Source organism: Globicephala melas, chromosome 20 (genome assembly GCF_963455315.2).
Source record: "Globicephala melas chromosome 20, mGloMel1.2, whole genome shotgun sequence".
NCBI classification, from domain to species: Eukaryota; Metazoa; Chordata; class Mammalia; order Artiodactyla; family Delphinidae; genus Globicephala; species Globicephala melas.
In genome coordinates this window covers 37,793,463-37,818,596 of record NC_083333.1, presented here as the reverse complement: position 1 = coordinate 37,818,596, position 25,134 = coordinate 37,793,463, and the positions used below count along the sequence as shown (strand labels likewise).

The 25,134-nt window shown below is 37.2% G+C and overlaps 2 protein-coding genes across 6 annotated transcripts in view; both read right to left on the bottom strand.

Annotated features, from left to right (window-relative positions):
• LOC115849272 (leucine-rich repeat-containing protein 37A2-like) overlaps positions 1–25,134 on the bottom strand; it is a 48,472-nt gene that overhangs the window by 15,263 nt on the left and 8,075 nt on the right. For 2 of the 3 annotated variants that reach the window (XM_060289926.2, XM_060289923.2), the window contains exons 2-7: positions 23,312–23,383; positions 16,627–16,698; positions 13,069–13,140; positions 12,359–12,439; positions 5,885–5,956; positions 5,267–5,341 (exon numbers count right to left, since the gene is read on the bottom strand). In XM_060289926.2, coding sequence (XP_060145909.1) covers positions 5,267–5,341; positions 5,885–5,956; positions 12,359–12,439; positions 13,069–13,140; positions 16,627–16,698; positions 23,312–23,383 — 444 coding nt within the window. The remainder of the gene's footprint in view (positions 1–5,266; positions 5,342–5,884; positions 5,957–12,358; positions 12,440–13,068; positions 13,141–16,626; positions 16,699–23,311; positions 23,384–25,134) is intronic. The other variant, XM_060289924.2, reaches the window with a different exon arrangement.
• Positions 5,885–25,134, bottom strand: part of LOC138842286 (RAD52 motif-containing protein 1-like) — a 31,084-nt gene continuing 11,834 nt past the window's right edge. For 2 of the 3 annotated variants that reach the window (XR_009560200.1, XM_070044417.1), the window contains one exon: positions 5,885–5,956. Coding sequence is in view for 1 of the 3 variants with exons in the window: in XM_070044417.1 (XP_069900518.1) it covers positions 5,934–5,956 (23 nt within the window). In the remaining 2 variants the exon portion in view is untranslated. Of the gene's footprint in view, positions 5,957–23,311; positions 23,384–25,134 lie in introns of those variants that run through there. The other variant, XR_009560199.1, reaches the window with a different exon arrangement.

Below are 25,134 nucleotides of genomic sequence, written 5' to 3'. Positions count from 1 at the left end.
AAAGTAGAAATAAATAAACTGCAAAATAGAAAAGTACTATAGATATTAAAAGGATAATAAGAGAATATTATAGAATACTTTATACCAATAAATTCAATATGAAATGGACAAATTCTTTGAAAGACATGCACTACTAAAGTTTATTCAAGAATAAGGATATTAAAGAAATTGGATGTGCAGTTTAAAACCTTCCAACAAAGAAAGCTTCAAGTCCAAATGGCTTAACTGATAAATTCTATGGAACATTTAAGGAATAAAATAATGCCAATTCTACACAAACTCTACCAGAAAGTTGAAGAGAAGGGAATACTTCCCAACTTATTTATAAGGCCAACTTTCACTATACCAAGATTAGACAATGACATTACAAAAAAACTATAGACCAATCTCTCTCATGAACTCAGAGGCAAAAATTCTTAACAAAATTTTAGCATATCAAATCCAATAATATATAAAAAGATGATACATCATGACCAAGTGGGGTTTATCTCAAGAATGAAAGGTTGCTTTAATATTTGAAAATCAACTTACCCAACTTACTACACTAAAAAAGAAAAATCAGGACATCTCTGGTGGGGCAGTGGTTAAGAATCCACCTGCCGGTGCAGGGGACATGGGTTTGAGCCCTGGTCTGGGAAGATCCCACATGCCATGGAGCAACTAAGCCTGTGCACCACAACTACTGAGCCTGCGCTCTAGAGCACGTGACCCACAACTACTGAGCCCATGTGCCACAACTAGTGAAGCCCGTGCACCTAGAGCCCGTGCTCTGCAACAAGAGAAGCCACCGCAATGAGAAGCCTGCATACTGCCATGAAGAGTAGTCCCTGCTCGCCACAACTAGAGAAAGCCTGCGTGCAGCAAAGAAGACCCAATGCAGCCAAAAATAAATAAACAAATTAAGAAAAGAAAAGAAGGGAAAAATCACATAGTCATTGCAATAGATGCAGGAAAAGAATGAAAGAATCTAACATCCATTCCACATTAAAGAAAAGAACAGCCCTCAGTAGACTAGGAATGGAAGGAGACTTCCTCAACTTGATAAATGACTTCTACAAAATACCTAACATCATATTTAATGGTGAAGGACAAAGTACTTTCTCTCCAGGATCAGGACAAAGGCAAGGCTGTCTGCTCTCATTACTTCTATCTGACATTGCACTGAAGGTTCTAGCCAGTGCCATAGGGCAAAAGAAAGAAAAGAGATATTCAGAATGGAAAGGAAGAAGTAAATCTATCTTTATTTGCAGATAACATGATTATGTAGAAAACCTGATAGAATCTACAAAAATGCTACTGGAACTAATAAATGAGTTTATCAAGTTTGCAGGGTACACGATCAACATACAAAAAGATTAATTGATCTCAACAAACAATCAGAGATCAAAGTTTTAAAATACTACTTATAATAGAATCAAACATATAAAATACTTAGAATGAATCTGACAAAAGATGTAAAAGACTGGCACACTGAAAACTGTAAAATGTTGCAGGGGGAAATTAAGGAAGACCTAAATAAATGGAGAGATATAAAGTATTCATGGATCAGAAGATTCAATATTGTTGAGACATCAATTGTCCCCAAATCGATTTATAGATCAAAATCCCAGTAGGCTTTTCTATAGAAATTGACAAGCTAATTCTAAAATTCATATGGAAATAAAGTTTAGAATAACTAAAACAACTTTGAGAAAGAACAAAGTTGAAGAACTAACAGTAACTGATTTCAAGGCTTATGAAACTACACCTTCAAGACACTGTGATAGTAGTGTAAGGACAGAGAAAAAGATCAAAGGAACAGAATAGAAAGTTCTGAAGAAGAAAGATGTGGAGAACTGACTTTCAGGTTCAAAAGTTTTTAAGTGGAGAAACGATAGTCTTTTCAACAAATGATGCTGGAAAAATTGAATATCCAGGTGCAAAAAGAAAAAAAAAAAAGAAGTTCCATCCAAACCATATACAGAAATGAACTCAAATTGGTTCAAAGATCTAAATGTAAAACATAAAACTATAAAACTTCTAGAACAAAACAGGTGAGGGCTTCCCTGGTGGTGCAGTGGTTGAGAGTCGGCCTGCTGATGCATGGCACACAGGTTCGTGCCCCGGTCCGGGAAGATCCCACATGTCGCGGAGCGGCTGGGCCCGTGAGCCATGGTCGCTGAGCCTGCGCGTCCGGAGCCTGTGCTCCGCGGCGGGAGAGGCCAAAACAGTGAGAGGCTGGCGTACCGCAAAAAAAAAAACAAAAAAAAAAAACAGGTGAAAAATTTTATGACCTTGCGTTAGACAAGATTTCTTAGATACAACACCAAAAGCATAATCCATAAAAGAATAAAATAGATAAATTAAACAGCATCAAAATTAAGAACTTCTGCCCTGCAAAAGACACTCCTGAGAGAACAAAAAGATGAGTCACAGAATGGGAGAAAATACTTAGCAACTTACATATTGGATAAAGGACCAATTTCCAGAATATATAAAGAACTCTCAAAACTCGAGAAAAATATAGATAAAAGATTCAAAGATATACAGATGGAAAATAAGCATATGAAAAGATGTTTGACATGATTAATCATTAGGGATGCCACAGTGAGATACAGCTACACACCTATTAAAATATGTAAAATTAAAAATATTGAGCATAGCAAATGTTGGCCGCAACGTGAAGAAAATGCAGCTCTCATACACTGCTGGTAGAGATGTAAAATGATCAAACCACTATGGAAAATAGGTATTTTTTAAAAACTTAAACATACACTTACCAATGATCCAACCATTCTACTTGCAGGTATTTACCCAAGAGAAATGGAAGTACACATCCACACAAAGACTTGTACACAACTATTCACAGCAACTTTATCTGTAATAGACAAAGACTGAAACAACTCAAATGTCCATCAATGGTGAATAGATAAATGGTGGTACATACATATAATGGAATACTATTCAGCAATAAACAGAAAGGAATTACTGATATATGCAACAATATGGATGAAGATTAAAATAATCATGCTGAGTTAGAAGCCAGTTAGAAAAAAGTATACCCTGTATGATTCCATTTCCATAAAATTCTAGAAAATGCAGACAGAAAGCAGATCAATGGTTGCATAGCAACTGGGAAGGGCGAGGAAAGATGGGAAGGAAAAATTACAAAGAGACATTAAGAAACTTTCTGAGGTGATGGACATTTTGATTTTGGTGATGTCTTCATGGTGTGTGTATGTGTGTGTGTGAACACAGATTACTGTATGTCAGTTATACCTCAAAAAGCTTAAAAGAAATGATATTATATGAGAGAGCCAATTGGGGAAATTTGAATAGCAAATCTTTATTAAGTAATATTATTGTGTAGGAATTTAATTTATTTAGTACTGTGTGTTAGCAGTATTGTCGTTACATAGGGAAATACTTTTTAATATCGAGAGAGAAGGGCATCTAGCTTACAAGAGGGGGATCGCAATTGTGGCAGATGCTGTGGGAGGCTGAGGAAGATGAGGCTAGAGCAGTGACCAATGTGTGACGGCATGGTGAAGACAGTCATTGGTCAGCTGACCTGACAAAGACGGTTGGAACAGACTGCTAAATGCAGGGCCCTTTCCACATACTAATTCATGCAATCCCCTCAACTAGCCTTGGCATAACAGAAGGTTTCTATTAGCTTCCCATATTGTAAGGGGGATGGCACAATTTAAGGTGCAGTAAGTTGTGTAATAAACTGTCGCAATAGGGTCCTACAGAAATAGTTATTTAAACTGCAAAAAAAAAAAAGAAACTTGACCCTTCCCTCACAACATATATGAAAATTAACACAGAATGAATCATAGACCTAAATGTAACTATACAACTTCTGGAAGGAAACATAGGAGAAAACCTTTGTCATTATGGGTTAGACAATGGGGTCTCAGAGAAAGATTTCTTAGATAAGACAGAAAAAAGCACAAACCATCTAAGAAAAGTTGCTAAGGGACTTCCCTGGTGGTTAAGACTCTGAGTTCCCAATGCAGAGGGCCCAGGTTAGATCCCTGGTCAGGGAGCTAGATCCCACATGCATGCCACAACTAAGAGTTCGCATGCCACAACTAAGAAGCCCATGAGCCACAACTAAGGAGCCCATCTGCCGCAACTAAGACCCAGCACAACCAAATAAATAAATTAAATAAATATGAAAAAAAAGAAAAATTGCTAAATTAGAGTTCATCAAAAATTTAACACTTCTAGTCTTCAGAGACACTTTAATATAATGAAGATAAGTCACAATCTGGGAGAAGATATTTACTAAACACTTATTTGAGAGAAAGGACTTTTTCCATTGCTTTTTATATAAAGCACTCCTAAATCTCAATAACAATATCCAATTAAAAATGAATTTGAACAGACACTTCATTTTAAAAGATATTTGCACATGAATAGACACTCAACATCACTCACCTATTACAGAAATGCAAAATGTGGCAAAACCACGAGATGCAACTACACACCTACTAGAAAGGTTGAAATTTTTTTTTTTTTTTTAATATAAGAATCAGGTGAAGATGTGGAGCAACTGCAACACTCATAGACTGCCAGTGGGGAAGCAAAATGGCACAGGCACTTTAGAAAACAGTCTAGCAGTTTCTTAAAAAGTTAAATATGCAGTTAGCATATGATAAAGCAATCCCACCCTTATGGATTTTACCCCAAAGAAATGAAAACATATGCTCGCACAAAACATATGTTCAGACACACATGTGACTGTTTTCAGAGGCTTTGTTCATAATAGCCAAAAAATGAGAAAAAACGCAAATGTTCATCAAACGATGAATGCGTAAACAAACTGTGTATCCACACAACTAGAATACTGCTCAGCAATAAAAAGGAATGAACTACTGACAGGGGCAACAAAACAGATGAATCTCCAAAGAGACTGGCTAAGTGAAAGAAGCCAAAAACAAAAAGCTACATACCACATGATTTCATTTATAAAATATTCTGGAAAAGGCAACATTTTACGGACAAAACTCAGATTGGTGGTTGCCAGGGGCTGGTAGAGAGAGGAGGATGGATTGACTACAGAGGGACACGAGGGGTCTTTTGGGAGTGCAGACGTTTTCTTTACTTCAGATGTGGTGGTGGCTACAGAACTATACGTTTGTCAAAACACATCACACTGTATATTTAAAAATAGTGAATTTTGTTAAATGAAAATTATACATAAATAAACCTGACTTAAGAAAATAGTAAACCTAAAAAAACAATTGAGTGAAAATAAACGTAAGGAAAATCAACTTACAGTTTTTCCAATTCAAGGGTCATCATGAGGATGCTTTCAACTGTTGTAAGTGACACTTGTGTTGTTCCCATGTCTCTGAAGGAGAAGCCCAAACATGCGTGATAGAAAACCCAAAGACAAAAGTTCTAAACTTAAAAAGATACTTAACATGTGATTACTTCAATTCTGGCTTCTTACTTGCCATAGATGATAATCCAAAACAGCTCTTACTGAAGAAATTTAAATTTGCATCATCAAATTAATGACCTTGGTGCTGAACAGTACAATCATTTTTTATTATCCTTACTTCTCATTTTCATTTGCATCTACCTCTTTTGATCACTCTTTTTTAAAAAAAATAATGTATCCCTTATTCCTTTTTTCTTTCTGGGATAAATAATATTCCTACATGCATCTACATGTTCCATATCTATATGTGTTCTTCAACACTGTTCTCATTCTCTGCTGGCTGTCTTATCCATATATATTCTTTCTTAATCCCTTTCTTTGCCAATAACTCTTATTTTCAATAACCCAGTTAAAATCTAAATTATGTCTTTTTAGCTAAAGTACTCAATCTTTGACGAAAGTAAAAAGGAGAAATTATCTCATGAGCCATGAAACTGTTGCAATACTTACAAATATTTTAATGCTGGCAATTTAAAAAGATGAGAATCTTCAACTGTTGTCAAAGGATTACGATTGAGAATTCTGAAAAATGGAATGGAATTAAAATTATCTGCATTTTCAATTACTTCCATGAAAGCTTATATTCATTTTTTTTGGTACGGAACTGGAAGGTTAAAAAAAAAATCATTTTCTGTCTTTACCTATAAATCACCCTTAGAATCTGTAAAACACTCTTTCACTGGGAACTACCCAGGTCTCTAGATGATAAAGTGGAGAAGAGAAACAAACAAACAAACAATAAAATAGAAAAAAAGTGGCTAGCAAAGAAAAAATATGCCAAAGAACTCTTCAGCTTAAAAACCCTCGAAGTGACTATGCTGGTAGGAAGCCCTTGCTCTGTAAAAAAGTACTATTTCTAGTGTCCTCCATAATTCAAGGTGTTTGTCTTTCATCTCTACAAATTTTTAAAAATTTCATGATTTAAACTACCCAGCTAAAGACAAAAATAGGGCTAATTCCTTGGTTCTGGAGCCAAAGAAGAAGAGATAAATCCAAGAGGAACTGGTGAAAGCCATACTCCCATCACATAGTCCCGTGTGTATTCTTGTATCATAGCCTTTGTTACTGTGTATGTAATCACCTGTTTACTTGTCAGTCTCCTAGATTGTCAGCAACTTGAGAGCAGAGACCACACTTATTGTCATTATTATTCCTGTGCCTGACATAGTGCCTAATATTTGCTAGGTATTTAATAAATGTTTGCTGAATAAATAAATAACATTTTGTTTATATATCAATAAAACAAACAAATTAATTTTGGGGAACAAAATTTTATTCCAAAATCCTGGAATAGATTTTCTTATTAGTTCTTTCTTTCTTTCTTTCTTTCTTTTTTCTTAGTTCTTTAAAACAAATAAGGGGGGCTTCCCTGGTGGCGCAGTGGTTGAGAGTCCGCCTGCCGATGCAGGGGACGCGGGGTCATGCCCCGGTCTGGGAAGATCCCACATGCCGCGGAGCGGGTGGGCCCGTGAGCCATGGCTGCTGGGCCTGCGTGTCCGGAGCCTGTGCTCCGCAAGGGGAGAGGCCACAACAGTCAGAGGCCCGCGTACCACACACACACACACAAAAAAAACAAATAAGGGGGGGAAAAACCCAAAAAGAAACAGGAAGAAAGAAAAGAATACCTGACTTTAGGTTAACTCTACTCAAGAATTATTAGCTTATTTTTGCAAAATATTATAAAGATAATCATCAAAAGTAATATCTTTTGGGTTGCCAGGCATCTGTGATCAGCATTTAACATTTAATCCTCACAGTAACCTTATATGATATATATATTACACCATTGTACAAATGAGGAAACTGAGGCACAGAGAAGTTACATAACTTGTCGTAAGTCATCAAGCTAGTAAGAAGCAGAGCTAGAATTTGAACTTAGTTCTGACTCTAAAGCCTGTGTTTAACCTGAATGAAAAAAAAAGGGGTGTGTGTGTTAAAACATCTGTTACTTTAACCTTAATTTGCAGAGCACTAAATATAGAAATACCTTTTCAAACTTCATCTACCCATCTGGGAAAGCCTCTATGAGAATTATATTTTCTCTATTTATTTATTTATTTCTCTTTTTATTTATTTTTTCCTTAATCATCTCTCATGATATTTAATTAGCGTATGGACGTTGAGACTTTATAGATTTTTTTAAAAATTGCAGGAAAATCAGTAAAAATGATGGAGGAAGGACATCTGAAAATTCATCCCTCCATAGAAGCAAAAATAACAATAACTACAACAACAAAACTGGCAAAAATGGTCAGAATCAACTTCTGACCAATCACTTTAACCAACATGCTGGCAGGAAATTGGGGAGCAATTTCTTCAAGGAAAACAAATTAATTTTTGTAAGAAAAATGAGATCTGTGTTGCTTTAATTTGTCCTTGAACTTTGCTCTCCATGCCAGTGGTAGCCTTGAAAAACAGCCCACATCACTGGTACCAGAAGGAGCAGCATGGACTGGGAGGGCCTTCAAAGCCTCATTCCCAAAGAACTGTCATTGTTTTACATGTCTGGTGGTCCCCTGGAAGACCTCACTTGAAAGGTTTGCCTTTGACCTGACTCAGAGCTGTCTAGTGAGAAAAGCCTCTCCTCAGCTGGCATTTCTGGAAAACATTTTCAAGCAAATATTTTAACATGGCGGCTGCATGAGGCAATGGGTAACAGTTGGATGCAAAAAACAGCCCAACCGAAAAGCTTAAAAAGAAAAGCTGAGGAATGAGATGTCCACAGAGACTTTGAAATGTTCCACTGTATTCCTGGGAAACTGGAAGACCACAAGACATATTCCTGGGAATCTAGGAAGATAACTGTTAGCATTAATAAATGAGTTCAGCAAGGTTGTAGGATATAAGATCAATATTATTTCTACACACCAGCAGTGAGTAATCCAAAAATGAAATTAAGAAAACAATTCCACGTGTAACAGCATCAAAACAAATATAACACTTATGGAAAAATTTACCCGAGTGCAAGATTCACACTGAAAAGTACAAAACTGTTGAAAGAAATTGAAGAAGATCTAAATAAATATAAAGACATGCTGGATTCATGGACTGGAAGATAATCTTATTAAAATTTCACTACTTCCCAAATCGACCTATGGTTCCATTGCAATTCCTATCAAAATCCCAGCTGACTTCTTTCCAGAAATTGCCAATCTAATTCTAAAATTCATATAGCAATTTAAGGAAACAGAATAAACCAAAACAGTGCTGGTAAAGTACAAAGTGGGAGGACTCAACACATCCTGGTTTCAAAACTCAGTTCAAAGCTACTGCAATCACAGTGTGGTACTGGAATAAGAACAGACATGTAAATTAATGGAACAGAATAAACCCTCATGTATATGGTCTATTGATTTTCAACAAGCATGCCAAAACAATTCCATGTGGAAAGAACAGTCTTTTCAAATGATGCTGGGACAACTGTACATCCACACACAAAATAATGAAGCTGGACTCCTACACTTCACACCGTATATGAAAATTAACTCCAAATGGATCAAATATCCAAAGGTAAGAGCTAAGGCTATAAAACTCCTAGAAGAAAACACAGGAGTAAATCTTTATGACCTTGCATTAGACAACAGTTGTTAGATATGACACCAGAAGCAGAAACAACCAAAGGAAAAATAGATGAGTTGGACTCCATAAAAATTAAAAACGTTGTGCTTCCAAGGACACTATCAAGAAAGTGAGAAAACATATAGCATGGGAGAAAATACTACAGGTGGGAAGAATAAGATGCAGTTGGGAGAAGAAAAGTATACTACTTGCTAGGTGTGACAATCTCAAAATTTTGAACTATTACAAATAAAACAGCCACCCTGAATCACCCCAAAGGGCAGACCCAAGTTATTTTTGTTTTTAGCGTTTATGCCTTTGTAAATCTGAGAAGCAGCCAGGATTCTAGTACATAGCAAAAAGTGATGACAGCACCCTGACGTGTGTAAGCTTTGGTGTGTACATAGCTATCTAAAGGAAACAATGCTAGCTGAATGGGGGAGCATTAGGGCGGCTCTGTGACCGCAGCTCAATTTGCCTTCATAGTGTGGCCTCACCTCCCTCATTGATATTCTCAACAATGGGGTAAATAATTCAATAGGGATAAGGCTTTGATTTTCCTCTTATTCTCTCTTAGGGCTTATGTTCTTGGTACAATATTGATGTACCACAGACAAGCCAGCATGTGAATGTGCTCTGACTGGTTAAGTTACATAGACTTTCTACATTGTAGAGTTCTTCAGTTCCTAAAATCATGGAGCTTGTATTCTTAGAACCAATGAAGTGACTAAAAGAATTTTTAAAAATAAGCCATCAGTCTGCACCTGCGTAGGTGAGTGAACGAGAAACACTCTAAAGCCAGAAAAAAAAAGTATACTTAACATTTAGGATTATCAACCACTGCTGGTTTTCCATAATATATTTCATTCCTGATTTTATCTGAAAGAGATATGATTACTACCACCATTCAAAGAGTGGTACTTTATTAATTAATAAGCTCTTGGCTCATCTTTGAGGTAGATTTCGGATTTAAAATAGACTACCACACTGCTAACTACTTCACCTTATGCTTGTCAATAACATCGAGGCGTCATTCAAGAAACCCACTGTCTTATAATTACCTGAAACCTAGTGATGAATCAAGGTTTTGTGGGGCCTGAACCTCATCTACTTTGGGAAATCATATCTAATAAAAACATGCAAAGTTATGAATACAAAAATCGCTAGGACCCCTCTCAAGACCTTGCAAGGGACCTATGCAAGTGAGGAGCCCTGAAACCTAAGCTTCACTGAATTCATAAATCCACCTCAGCTGGGGCCCTTTTCCAAACTTATTTAATGCAGGCAACTTATAAACACCCCAGTAATATGTCATTATAGGTAGTAAAATGACCTAACTCGAGGGTGGCATCTTCCCTTGGTGGCTTCCCTTTGGAAAGAGATGCAATAAAGTTTATATCTCACCATGGCAAATGTTTCCTGAAGCAAATTAGCTTTTCCTATTAGAAAGACTTAGCCCAAAACAAAGACTTACTATACTGTGACAATCTTTTGAAAGTAACTGTGAACGAGTTTTAGGAGTACAGTACTAATTTATTTCCAACACCAGATAGTTCTGATTCTTTCACTACCTTTTTCTGTCATTTAAGAGGCACACAAATTCCAAAGGAACAAGTTGGTGCCTCTTCCATCACAAATCTTTTCTAACCTACCACCCATTTTCTACTTCATCACCCCCCTCCCTCACCTTGTTACCCTGCTGCATAGATGCTACAATGGCTCTCATATATGTTTTCCCATCAACATCCATCTTTCTCCTTCCAGTATGAAAGTTTCTTGGGGACAAAGTCCCTGCCCTGGGCTTCCCTGGTGGCGCAGTGGTTGAGAGTCCGCCTGCCGATGCAGGGGACGCGGGTTCGTGCCCCAGTCTGGGGGGATCCCACATGCTGCGGAGCGGCTGGGCCCGTGAGCCATGGCCGCTGAGCCTGCGCGTCTGGAGCCTGTGCTCCGCAACGGGAGAGGCCACAACAGTGAGAGGCCCGCATACCGCAAAAAAAAAAAAAAAAAAAAAAAAAAAAGTCCCTGCCCTACGCGTGTTTGTATCCCCAGCAGTTAGTACAGTGCTGACACAGAGTGGCATGGCACTCAGGGAATGTTTTTGAATGAATTCATTAATTTTTAAACTGTGATTTATTTATTTATTTGTTTATTTCCACAATGTATTTTCCTGTGTTGCCTACATAACTATAGTGAAACGCAGATTCTTATAAGGAACTCTTGGTGTTATAGGATGTTTAGGAAAGGTGGTGAGTTTAAGAGGTTGTATTGATGCTACTAAAACCTCCTGGTGAAGGGATGTCATGAGCCTGCTCTCCCTTGTGCTGGCAAAAGAAAAACTGACCCTTGGTGCTCTCTCCCCAAGACAGGCATCAGCAAACTAACAAGGGAAAGGAAGGAGGCCGCCGAAGATACGCATCTGCAGGAATTGCTAATCCAGCTCCAGACACAGCCTCAACACCTTCATTAACCAAAATGTGTGAACTGTGTGAAACTGGATTTCTGAACCACAAGGTAAGAGAGTCTTTTCCAAAGCCAGGTGTAGAAGAGCTCTTTACCTTGAGTCTAAAATAGGCTTCGGGCCACTGAACGTACCCACTATCATTTCCTTGTGTCATGAGAAATCGCAGAATTTTTGAGCTGAAGGGGTGTAAAACCCACACTTCTTATTGAAGAGTAGTCAGCAAAGGAAGTATATTGAATTAGGCTGCAACAATGTATTTTCCTTCTATTTTTCACACTACAGCTGAACACAAACAACGTCTTTTTCCATACCACAAAGGTTCCTACTGGCCACAGATAATTCACTTCAGAGATATATGCTTTTTGAAAAATAATGTTCTGGGTGGCTGGGGAGAGCCCTGTGGTGGGTGTTCAGGAATTCTTTCTGCTTAACCATTTAAAAGAGCTAATAATGCTTGGGGAAGCACCCACACCTTTTGCTCCCTGAAGAACTGGGTGCTAAACTTAGTTCTTTGCAGCTCTGTGTTGCATACATTTTAAGCAGTTAGGAACTTTGCACATGAGCAGGAATCAAAGTTAAATTCAAAAGCGGAACTTCATGGACCACTCGCATAGTGGAGAGGCATCAGTGGGATTCCATGACAGTGTTTATCTGAGCGTTTTTGCTTGGTGCCTTTTATTGCCGTGACAAAGATCAGTACTATGGAAAGCAGAGCGTTTCATATATACGAGTTAAACAAGTCTCTTGGCCTCTTTGTACCTTAGTTTCCTCATTTGAAAAAATAATAAATGGCTCTCAAGACATACTTTCCAGAATTCAAACTGGGCTTACACCCAGCTAACCAATAACTGCATGGTGTTTTTACACACAGTTTTTTACATGCATTCATCTTCTATTTCACTTACAACGTGTGTAAAAAGCGCATTCCATGCCAGGCCTGAAACGTTCCAAAGCTCAGTTCTGTGAGTAAATTGCAACCAAGATTTCTACAAAGAAAGACACATGCAAAAGAAGAAGAAAAATATATATTCTTTCAGAACAGTTATCGTTTGGCAATAATTCTAATTTATGTATGATGAAACATAACATCACTACTCCCTCCATACACTAATGAAATCTCACTGTGGAAGATATTATGATTTATACTTTCAGGATTATATATGTGGTGCATTAGATACAAAATAGTAAATGCTCATTAAATACTTGTGTTAAGTGATCTTTATTTCTCTAGAAAGGCAGCACTATTGACATTTTGGGCTGGATAATTCTTTGCTGTGGGAGGCTCTCCTGTACTGTTGGGTGTTTAGTAGCATCTGTGGCCTCTGTCCACTAGATGCCAGGAGCATATACAGTTCTGACAAGCAAAAATGTCTCCAGACACTATCAAATGTCACCTGCATGCAAAATCACCCTGGTTGAGAACCACTGCTCTACAATGATTCACTCTGATCTGTGTAATAACTCTCACACTAATCTTTGCTAGAGACAAAAAGGATTTGCTACAAAATTTTAGCAGGAATTTTAATCATATTTCAAAATGAGTAACAAATTAATTTTAGAAAAAATTAAGCTTTATAAAAATTCCAAATATAATGAAGTTATAGTTGTAACTTACATAAACTGCAAAAAAGGTAGTGGTTCAAATGTACGTCTTTCGATAGACTGTATTTTATTGCAGGATAAATCTCTACGAAAAGGAAAAGGAAAATATTGCCTCAATTAGCTTTTAGATATCTAATTAGTAGGAATAACTAGTAGAGGTTAGAATGATAATAATAAATAAGAAGCTTTGGTCTAAACTCCAAACCTTAGGAATTATTATTTGAACCTTCCAGAGCCCCTAACCCTGCCTTCACCTCTCTTAAGAGTCTCACCTTCAGGATCTTCATAAATTAAATATACAACTATAGATCTTGATAGATTTTGGAGGTAATCTTTCCTGAGAGCAGAAGCATTGATTAGATTCCACCTTTTATGGTCACATCAAATTCTAGATTATGAGCTCAAAGTTTTTATCTCTATATATCATTATAATTTCTAATATTCAAAGGAATATTCTTATGTTTACACACTTCCCAGTATAGTTCTGTTTTTCTAGGCCAATTCATTACCAGAAGAAATAAAAGATACCCTTTCACACAACTTGAAAGGAAGTTACTCCTCTCATTAATATGTAACTTTAATTCAGTATTACACTTTCTATCATATTGACTTTTATTCGAAAATACCTAGTCTTGACTATAGCTGACTATGTTATTTCCATTGATTCCAGCTTAGTCTCTCATTTCACCTGGATGGCTATAACTGTCTTCTGACTGGTGTTTCCATCTCTTCGCTCTCCGTTTCTAAGCCATCCTCCACGCGGTCACCAGATTAACTCTCCGGAAGTTGTTCTCAAATACCAGCATCACTTGTGAACTTATTGAAGATACAAATACTCAGCCCTACTGGGGACCTCTGGAATCAGTAACTACGGGGGTGGAGCTTGTGTTTTCACATGCCCTCCCAGTGGTCGGTTCTGTTGCAGGCTAAAGCTTGTCCTAAAGCCCTGCTGTGGTAACATGGTAGCTTGGCGTGTTATCCTTGGCTTGGCCTCCAAAGCCCTAGATGATCTGGCTCTCATCTCCTACTCTTCCCACTTGTACTCTACAGGTACTCAGAGTATTTTTCCTATGTTTTGCCTTTCTCCCACTTTCCTTTTGCAAGCTTATTCTTCCCAAGATGTCTGTCATTGATACCCAATGGCCCTTCGAGGTCCCATTTAAACAGCATTGCTCTGGTAACATCTTCCCTGATCCAATTTGAAGTCTTCTTTCCCTCTTTTGTGCTCCAATACCAACTTATAGCTCTCATTGCCCATATTCATTTCTTTCTTTAAATATAGCTATTTTTGCAACCCATTTCCTCTGAGCATAAACTCCTTCAAAGTATGGACTAGATACTGCTTACGTGCATCGTCTATCACGTTTAAAGCCAACACGTGGACATAAAGCAAACTCAAATATTTATAAAATCAAAAAATAGCTTGAGGGCTTCCCTGGTGGCGCAGTGGTTGAGAGTCCGCCTGCCGATGCAGGGGACATGGGTTCGTGCCCCGGTCCGGGAAGATCCCACATGCCGCGGAGCGGCTGGGCCCGTGAGCCATAGCCGCTGAGCCTGCGCGTCCGGAGCTTGTGCTCCGCAACGGGAGAGGCCACAACAGTGAGAGGCCCAAGTACAGCAAAAAAAAAAAAAAAAAAAAAAAAAAAAAAAAAAAAATAGCTGGAGAGTGGATAGAAGGAGGAAATGACTGTTTTAAAAGAAATGTAATTTCTTTTGTGGAGGCACTTCATGGTGCCTCCACAGCACTTTGTCAGTATGGTTTGAGTTATATGTTTATTTTCCCTGTGAGATCATGAGTTGCTAAAAGGAAACCTGTCTTACCCGTCGGCGTGTTTACAACACTAGGCATAGTGCTTGTTAGCATATTCTTTTTTCGCTTTTTTATTGATTGGCATTTTTTTTTTAAGAATGAGAATACTTATGCGAACATGAAATAATCAGATTATAAAGTATTTCATAGTAGAAATAATGAAGGGCCTAGTCCACTGAGCATTTATCTTATTTGTTTTTCTCCAAACTGTGTTGGTAAGGTTTTGAGCCCAGAAGGCAGAGAAGAGATTAATATAAAGGTGTTGGCCCCTTAAGGCTTGGAAGGTTTGATAATAAAAAGAACTATTTTTAGGGTCATGTGAGTCTCTTTATACCCACTTCCCTTAAGCCTTTTATGTTTGCAAGAAGAACCTATTTGCTAAAGAGGATCATTAATTGGCTTAATAAGGATTAATGACATACACAGCTTTGGACGCCATGGACAAAGGACAAAAACTGAGCTTTTATAGCAAAAAACACTGTTATCTCCTTAGCCCTAAATAAAAAGAAATACTAGGCAAGCATTTCCTCTTTGATAAAGAAGCTGGAGAGGGAATTCCCTGGCTGTCCAGGGGTTAGGACTCGGCGCTTCCACTGCTGGGGACCTGGGTTCAATCCCTGGTCAGGGAACTAAGATCCCACAAGTCCTGTGGTGTGGCCCCAAAACAAACAAACAAAAAACAAGAAAACAAAAGCCTGGAGAGATTTTTGTTAGGGGCATTATTGATATGATTATTTAGTGTAAACATTTCTAAATATACCACTTAACCATCATCTTAAACATTCTTAATATTGGTATCACAATTCCTGCCTTGAAATCCTCAACAACAGCTTGTTCTTTTGGTAACTTAATGTGTTCTTAACAATACTGATTTTTTTTTTTTTGATGTGGACCATTTTTAAAGTCTTTATTGAATTTGTTACACTATTGCTTCTTTTTTTTTATGTTTTGGTTTTGTGGCCATGAGGCATGTGGGATCTTAGCTCCCTGATCAGGGATCGAACCCGCAGCCCCTGCATTGGAAGGCAAAGTCTTAACCACTGGACCACCAGGGAAGTCCCTTGACAATACTGTTTACATAATTCATCTGCATAAATATTTAACATTTAAATGTTAATTCAATTTAGATTAAATTATCAGAGTTATGAGTTAATGGCATTCATATTAATGTGAGGGGTCTGTATTTTCTTGTACTGTAGGTGACAATTTGAGGTTAACTTTAATTTCTCTCATTTCACTAAACCAATTTTTTCAAATCTTTGCTGTAAAGGCCAGATAAGTCAATATTTTAGGCTTTGCAGGCCACATACAGTGTGTGTCACTTATTTTTCTTCGTTTCTTTTTTTTCTCATTTACAGCCCTTTCAAAATCACTTTTAACTTATGGGCTGTATAAAAACGGACTGTGGGCCAGATTTGATCCATAGGTCATAAACAAGATATAAATACAGATGGAAAGTATATGAACACTTATATAACAATGTTCATATGGGAGTCTATAATTGCTCAGACCTCATTACCACTTTTCCTCTACAACTAAAGGGTATTTTTCTATCTATACCTTGTCTATATATTTAAAAATTAAAAATGAATAGGAGATATTTAGGGCTAGTGATGGGCTGGGGCCCTACACAGACTTACAGAGCTGTAGAAGTTTATTGCTAGAAGAAATTGAAGAGATTACCTAACTTGAACCCCTTAATTACTTTATAGATAATCTACTTTATAGATAAGAACTCATAAATAAATATGATTAACTTACAAATATCGGAGGGATAGCAAGCCTTCAAATGAGTCCTTATGTAATTCAGTCAAATCATTTTCACTGAGATTTCTGAAAAATGAAAAGGTTATTTCTGGATCAAAATGCAAAATAACTACAACTATATACTACATAGGACTAAGTCCTATATGTGCAGGAAAGCTGGGTAATGGTGCCTCCTAAACAACCGAATTCTTATTTAATTTAGGGATGGTGATTTCTGCTCTGTTTTCACGTCCTCCTTTGTGTCCATCTCTCTCCATCACGCATGTGTGCACGCGCGCACGCACACACACACACACACACACACCACCCACTCTTCCCACCGAATCATATAGTTAATGTCTACTCTCTAGATCACGAAGTCTCTGTTAGAACCCAGCTCTGGGTGGCACCAACGTTGCAGAGCTGCCCTTCCCTCCTCTCTTTCCCCAAACCTTATTGGGAAGCCCCACGCAGAACTGTATCAGGGCAAATGAAGCCATCTGAGTTTTTCCTCCATTAAAATTGTTTTGAAAACTAAAATGTGCATAAAATATACATAACTGTTCAATAATTCAATTGAACAACTGTTCAACTGTTTAAGAATTACAAAACAGAACCCCACGTAACACCATTCATGTCAAGAAAGAATCCTGACAGCATCCCAGAAGCCCCCCGTGTGCCCTTTTCCAATCACAACCCTCTCTCTGACTTCCTAGAGGGAACCACTATCCTGACTTTAAGAATAATTTCCTTGCTTTTTAAATGTAGTTTTGCCTTTTCTCTATCAGCCATAAACAACACAGTTTCGTCTTGCTTGTTCTTGAACTTTATATAAGTGGAATCATATTATATGTATTATTTGCCACATTGCTTCTTTCATTCAACATTATTTTGTAAAATTATTTCATTTTTGCCTGTACTATGTGGTGTTGCATGTCCAACCACCTGAGGCTTCTGAGTATTTGAAAGTGGCTAATGTGACTAAGGAGTTGAATTTTTAATTTAATTAACTTTAATTATTCTAAAATTAAAATGTAAAAAACTGACAGTGTAATTATTGGAAAATGTTTATGTTAGCAACAATTTGCATATGTGATAATACTTTTTCGACTGTAAATTTTATAAAATCTAAATGCTGATCAAGTATTTGTAATAAAATTTAGCAACCAAATTGTGATTTCAAGGAGTTAGTATGGGAAAGAAATGTAAACTCTTTCATTAATTTTTATATCGAGACATGTAGATACGATATTACTTAGGATATTTTTAAGTACTTAGTATGAAAACAATGTAAATATCTTATTAATAATGTATATGATGATTACATGTTAAAATGATAATATTTTGGATATAAGGGTTAAGTAAAAGATATTCACATTTACTTCATCTGTTTCATTTTACTTTTATTTTTAAGTGGCTACCAGAAAATTTAAGATTACTTATGTGGCTTGCGTTATGTTTCTGATGAAGTGTATGACTTCTAAGTATGATCATACCACACTTTATTCATTCAACTGTCGGTGTATACTGAGATTTTTCTAGTTTTTATTTATTAAAAAGAATACTGCTTTGAACATTCTTTTTATTTGTATCCTGATACATATTTGCCTGAGTTTGTCTAGGATGTAATAGGAATACAAAATTGTTTCCTAAGAAGTTGTGCTATTTCAAGCTGGCAGGTTGAAACATGTCAGGTCTCCACCCCTTCAACTTCCACCAAAATCGCTAAGAATGATACAAAAGATATAACATAAAATTCACAACCTTAGCTCAATGTGTGGGAGCAGCTGCACAAATGCCCCCTTACCAGAAACGGCCCGGAGCTACCTACAGGGTGATCCGTTGGAATAGTGTGGTAGGAGCAGCCTACAGCACACATCAACCCCACATCTTCCCTCCTTGATCCAGGAAGCAAAAGTGTCTTCCTCTAGGCAGGAGCAATTGGTGTTAGCAAGGGGGCAAGGTCCCAGAACCCTGGAAGAAAGGTATGCACTCCCTGACTAGCCACTAGAAGGCACCTTCCACCTCGGCCTTATTCTCAGGGGAACCCATTGGGAGTAATAAGCCCCAACAGCTCATTTCACTTCTCCCCTAAAGCTGGGAAACAAACGCAGTAGAATCTCAACTACAAAGATGAATTACACTCAGGAATGACCAAACAATGTGACAAAGCCAACTCCATTAAGGACAGAAAACAAAAACAAACAAAAGAGCTTATAGCCAATGAATCAGAGTTAACAAAGCACAAGAGGACCATAGGACAGCACAATTATTACCCTCAGACAGATGTAAGCAGATAATGCATCCATTAATCAACTCAGGAATATACGAATGAAAAGTGTTAGCAATAATTAAAGAAAACTCAGTATATGAGCAGCAGAAATGACAGTTAAAGAATAAATTAGGAAACTGAGAGATCCAGCCAATTACTTCTCAAGAATGCAGAATGAAGGGAGCAGGAAGGATTCACAGTCAAGCCTGACCCCTGGGTCTGCCTGAGGAATGTTAAGCACTTTGCTTCCCCTGGTCTCACACTAAAGACTAGGAACATGCTGTGGGGAGGAGGGGGTGGTGTTTTGCACCAGTCTCTTATATCTGATAAGCAGGAAGGCACATAGCCTGTATCCCAAGAGTGGAGTGAGGGAGTGGTGGAGAGAGCCAGTATAGAAGGACCTCTATAAGACGTCAAAGGTAGGTTTCTCTTGCCTGGAAGAATCCCCTTCCTTGCAGGTGATATTAACAGTGGTACATCCTTCAGGAGCCTTGGGGATCTGAGCACAGGCTATGTTGCCTTGTGAAACTATCTCCACTGAATTCTGCATTTAAAACGTTCTGCTTTTCACTCACAGTGTCTCTTGGTCACATATTTATATTAATTCCAGCTCATAGCTTAATTCCAGCTCATAAGTTAATTCTTTACTCATAGCTTATGTGAATTAAAATATTACTACCTGGAAACTCTGCAACTCAGTTATTAAGGTGGTTCATATTATAGAGAATATAGTCACACACATTTTTAAAAGATCACTAAAACAAAATCACAAAAGGCTTCAATTCCCACAGAGAACTCTTGGATCCCTGAGCGTGATTCAAAGACCCTGACCTCAATTTGAAATTCACCATTTTAGGAGGAATCGCAGTGATTGTCAGAATACATGATAGGGGGAATGTTCAACAGATGGTGCTAAGATTGATTGTTTTCTCACCTGTAAGTCGTGGTTTCGTATTTCCATGGAAATGATTCAAAAAGAAAAACACCAAATCAATATGTCCAACAACATGTATGGTAACCCTTTTCATACCATCAAAGGTAGGAAAAAACAAATCTGTATGTATATACCATAAATGATATACAAACGTCACAGGAAATGATGGTCTATGAAAAACAGCTGCACAAAAGTGGAACTCATATATACTAATTATAACTTTGAAAGTTGACAAGGATTCAGTAAGTACAGCAAAGAGATGGGGTCGATCCTCAACTCTTTATGACACTGTCTTCTGTGATTGGCTGATGCCCATATCAGACTGGTTGGAGTTTGAATATCATGGTTGGACAGGGGGTAACCAAACAGTATGTATTTCAAATTAATTGGGTTTCTTTCTGTGAAGATGTTTGCACGACAGGACAGTAGAAATTTTAAATAACAATGGTAAATTCAGCCTGGAAGTAAAATTTAGACTGAGAATGAGTCAGTCACCAAAAAATTACCCAAAAAGTGGCTTCAAATAAGCAATAACTGAAATAAAATACCTTAATCTGTAGAACTTCAAATATTCATCTTGACTGAAGAAAAAATTTTAAAACTATGGGGAATCAGAGTTACAGCCAGATCTAAAACTTTCTCACACCATGAAATATCAAAACTAGGCATGAAGTAACATTTAAGAAAGACCAGGGTTCAGGTCTAAGGCAACCTTCTGAACTTCACATTCATTCTTGATTCTGTAATACTGACAATTACCCTTCTCTCCACCTCTGAAACTTCTAGGAAATTGAGAGGGCTCAGGGTTTGTTTGTTTGATTGATTTAACTATATATATAATGCAAACAATAGGCCTTTCTGGAACTGATTTACTCTCCTTCCCCTGCTTTCTTTCTCTCCAAAGTACTTAGCAATGCTTGAAATTATATCTATCTATTTATTACACTTATATACTTATTTCTATTTATTTGTAAACCCCCTGAGAACTGGGATACTTGGGCTGTTTCATTCTTGGACCTGTAACCCTAGCATGTAAAACAGTTCGTGGCATATAGTACATACTCGAAAAATATTTATTGAATGAATTCAGAAAGTGACAAATTATCAACTATCAGATACTTTTATTTAAAACAAATTATCCATTTATCCTCACTCATGAGGATAATTACAGGAAAAGAAATGTCTTTTTTCTCCCCTACATTTGTGACTCAATCTTTTGAGACAAGAATCCTTTGAGAATTTCATAAAAGCAATGATGCTTTTCCCTAAAAAACTGCACTTTCTTGAACACACGCAAAAGTGTGCACGCAATTTCGACTTGTGGATCATCCTTTTAGGGCAGAGGTCTGTGAATAGAGAGGACTGAATCCAGAGTGCCAAACTTGGATGGGAAATAAAATTACATCTCAGTTTTCACAAATCTCTAACTAAAATCAGCACTTCCTTCCATTATGAATGTAGGCAACGAACCACAGTAGATCAGCAGTATAGTTAATTTGGTCCCCAATAGAAATCACAGGTCATTTCATATCACGTATATGCTGCAGATACCTCGAAATATCATTTATTCTCATCACTACCCTGGAGTTATAACATTTATTAGACCTACCACTATATCTTCTTATTTAAAGCGTTAAGAGAAGCATATTTATTACTATTTCACTAATTTTAAAAATATTCTGAAAACTATTTCAATATAGTTGGTTTCCTTTGTTTTTCTATATATTTTGACTTACTATACATTTTAAAACATTATCCCAAGAACATAAGCTTCTGCAGCTTGCCAAAGAGTTATACACGGGGAAGCAGGAGGGAGGTTAAGAAATTCTGCTTTGGGGAACCACTGACCTCAAGTCAGGAACCTCTGCTTATAAGGTATAAACCTCAAGCTGACTTAGAAATCTTCAAACCTTACCAGACTCATGTTATAGTGTACCGCCTCCCAAACACATGCTTTTCAAAAATTAATTTTTAATTTCAATTTATTTTTAAAAAATATGTAATATATATTCACATCTCAAAATTCCAAAAATATGTAGCACACAATTCAAACTTTTTCTCTTACCTCTGTCCCTCAGTCTACCACCCCCCCTCCACTCCCAGAGGAAATTATCTGTTTCTTGTGCCAAATGACTTTCATTTTTCTTACAAGATTGGGAAATAAAATCTCCAAGTTAGGTACTATCACGGGAAATATAAACTACATATAGTATTTAGGAAATCTGTAAATTAAAAAAAGTGCTTGGTTCTAGCATTTTTTTCATTTCCAATAAGATATCAGACTAAGGGGGCATATCTTTAAGGGTGGTCATAATACCAGTTTTTAGATTGACTGTTATGTCTTTTATTATTAATTCAGAAGTCATTTATGACGTCTATTCAAGTTGAACTAAGGATATGACCACAGACTGTCATGAAAATTACTTGGAATGTTTTTTTTCCAAAATAACTTATGTATCTAAACTGACTTTTACTACAAATCAATAAAAAAATAGTAACAGAAAAATGGGGAAAGGACAGACAATTCAGGGATAAAATACAAATGTTCAGTAAACATATAAAGATATTTAATTTCACAAATAATAAGAAAATTCAAATTCAGACGGGACCCCTTTTATTCATCTGTCAGATTAGCAAAAAAAAAAAAAAAAAGTGAGAATCTCCAGTGGTGGAAGGGTGTGGGGAAATGAATGTCATCACAGCATGGTGACTGGAGGGTAAGCTGGCACAACTTTTTTTTTTTTTTTCTGGCATAACTTTTTGAGGGCAAATAAAATTTTATATCTAAATAGTCTTCACCCCAACAATCCCATTTCTAGATAAATATTCTATAGAAATAAATGACCAGGCTCACAAAAATGCACGTACAAGGATATTCATTGCAGCAATGCAAGTAACAAGAAAACTGGTCATAATCTAAACATCCTTCAATAGGGGCATTATTAAACTGTAACACATTCATACTATGGAATATTATGCAGGAGTTTAAAGGAATGGGGTAACCCTCTATGAACTGGGAAGGAAAGAAATCTAAGACATATCAGGAAATGAAGGAATCAAGTTTCAGGATGTTAATTATGTAAAAAATGATAAGAAAAACACACAAACCTCTTTTGCTATCTGTAAATATGTATGTACTCAAACGTATGGAAAAGAGTCTGGAAGGATTAATACTAAACTCAAAGTAGCGGGTGTGGGACTAGGGCAAAAGGAGGGTTTTCACTATACCTGTTATTTCATTGTTATATATTGAGAATACAATCATGTATTACTTGTATAATGGAAAATAAGTTTAAATTGTCTCTTACTGGTTTTCAAGAGGTCCTGCCAAATTTAATTTTTTAAATAAACATAGAATTTCAATCATTAGGTTGCTTTGGGCTATGGAAGGGGAAGTACCTTTGCTCACAGGTATTGACCTCAAATTCTGGACCAAGAAGGATCTTACAATGCAGTTAGCTTTTTGTATTCATATTTGGGGAGAGTATACTCACAGCTTCTCAGCCCAGCGGTATGCCTTCCATATACTTTCATCAAGGTAAGAAATAGAGTTTCCTTGGAAATTTCTGTGAAGAAACACAGTTCATATGCTTGAATAGGTAGAAAAAGAATGTAGAAAATAAGGAAAAGAATCATGGCCACCATGTAGGGAATATTCAAATGCAGAAAAGACCAGCTTTTTAATTCCCACAGCTTCCCAGCTTCCCAGTGTGCACAATTAATAAAAGCATACTGTGAGGCCACTGGCACAAACAATGAGGCATCTCCTCAGAACCTGAACTTCCTATCTGTCCAAATTCTTGGATACATAATGCCAGTTACTTTTTTTCCAAAATCATTTATGTGTCTAAAATGACTCCTACAAATCAATGAGAAAAATGGCAAACATTTATCAATATCAGCAAATAAATATTAAGAAATCCTATGGCAGGCAACACCAAAGCTTTGGCTCAGTGCCCTCAGAATCTCTCCAGGTGTTAGAAGGATACGGGCAAGGCAATTAGAAATTAGAGGGACTAATACAAAAATATCTCTTAAACATATTGCCTAGGGAAAAGCACAAGTCACTGAACAAGGAGTAAAGTTATTACCTCATTAGGGGAACAAAATGCAAAGGAAAGAGATCGGAAGGAAGGACACACATCAAAACAGTAACAGGAGTTACCTTATTGGTGGTAGGGAAGGTGGGGTGGAATTTTCACATTTTATCCTATATACTTCTGTGGCATTTCTTTTTTTAAACAGTGAGAATGTATCCATGAATTAGACATGTTTAAAAGAAGCTGTTAAATGCCTGAGGTTCGGTTTGCACCACTAACTCAGTGGATGACTGAATCTTTAGCTTTAGTTTTGCCCTCTTCCCTCAGCAACAATGGAACTATTCAGTTTATATGCACATTTTTCACGGGAGTCAGAAATAAGTCAAAACGGATACCTGTCTGCCCATCTGCCTGAGGGACATTTCCACTCAAACAGAGCCTTCTGGTTGCTTTATGCTCACCAATAAAAGATGCCTAAGACTGAACTCATCTCCCTCAAACTGACTCTGCTTCCCAACTGCTGTATTTCCACCTATTATACCACCATCATTCTGCCCATCAACACATGTGATTTTTCTCTTTGCTGTACTACAATCCCCCAACTCTAGTCAATTACTACATCTTGTCAGGTTTTCTGTAGTACTCTCAGGATTTTCTTTCTACTTCCATCACAACCACTCTAATTCGGCCCCTTCTCACTTTACTCCTAGATTTTGCTAAAGCATTCTATTTGGTCTCCCTGAACCAAGCTTTCCTCTCTAGGTCGCTCTACATATGAAATCTAAAATCAGCCTCTTGCTTTAATCGTTTGTCTCTCTTGCTTGAATACTTGCAGCGGCTCCCCATATCTCACAGCATAACTTTCAAACCCCCGTTGCCGATAGTCAAGATATTTTATAATCTTATCTTTCATTGTTGCCTAACCCAATTCTTCACAGCCAGACTAATCTAATACATTCTGATCATCCCTGCAGTCACACCTTTGCCTAGACTGTACTGCCTATTATTTTTCTGACAAATCACAGCCAATCTTGAAGTCCCAGCTAAAGATTTAGCTTATCCATGCAGCCTTCTGTCACCTCCACACCCCTGTGATTACAGGTTCTGGTGAATTACAGCACGTATCTGTATTTCTCTTAATAATTATATATTACCTCCCTTTTAAGGCATATCCCCTTTCTTCCCACTTGTCATTGTCATGTTCTGGAGACAATGACATGTACTTCTGTGGCTCCCACAGTACTTAGCCCTGGGTTGGGCACAAAATGGGTGCTACA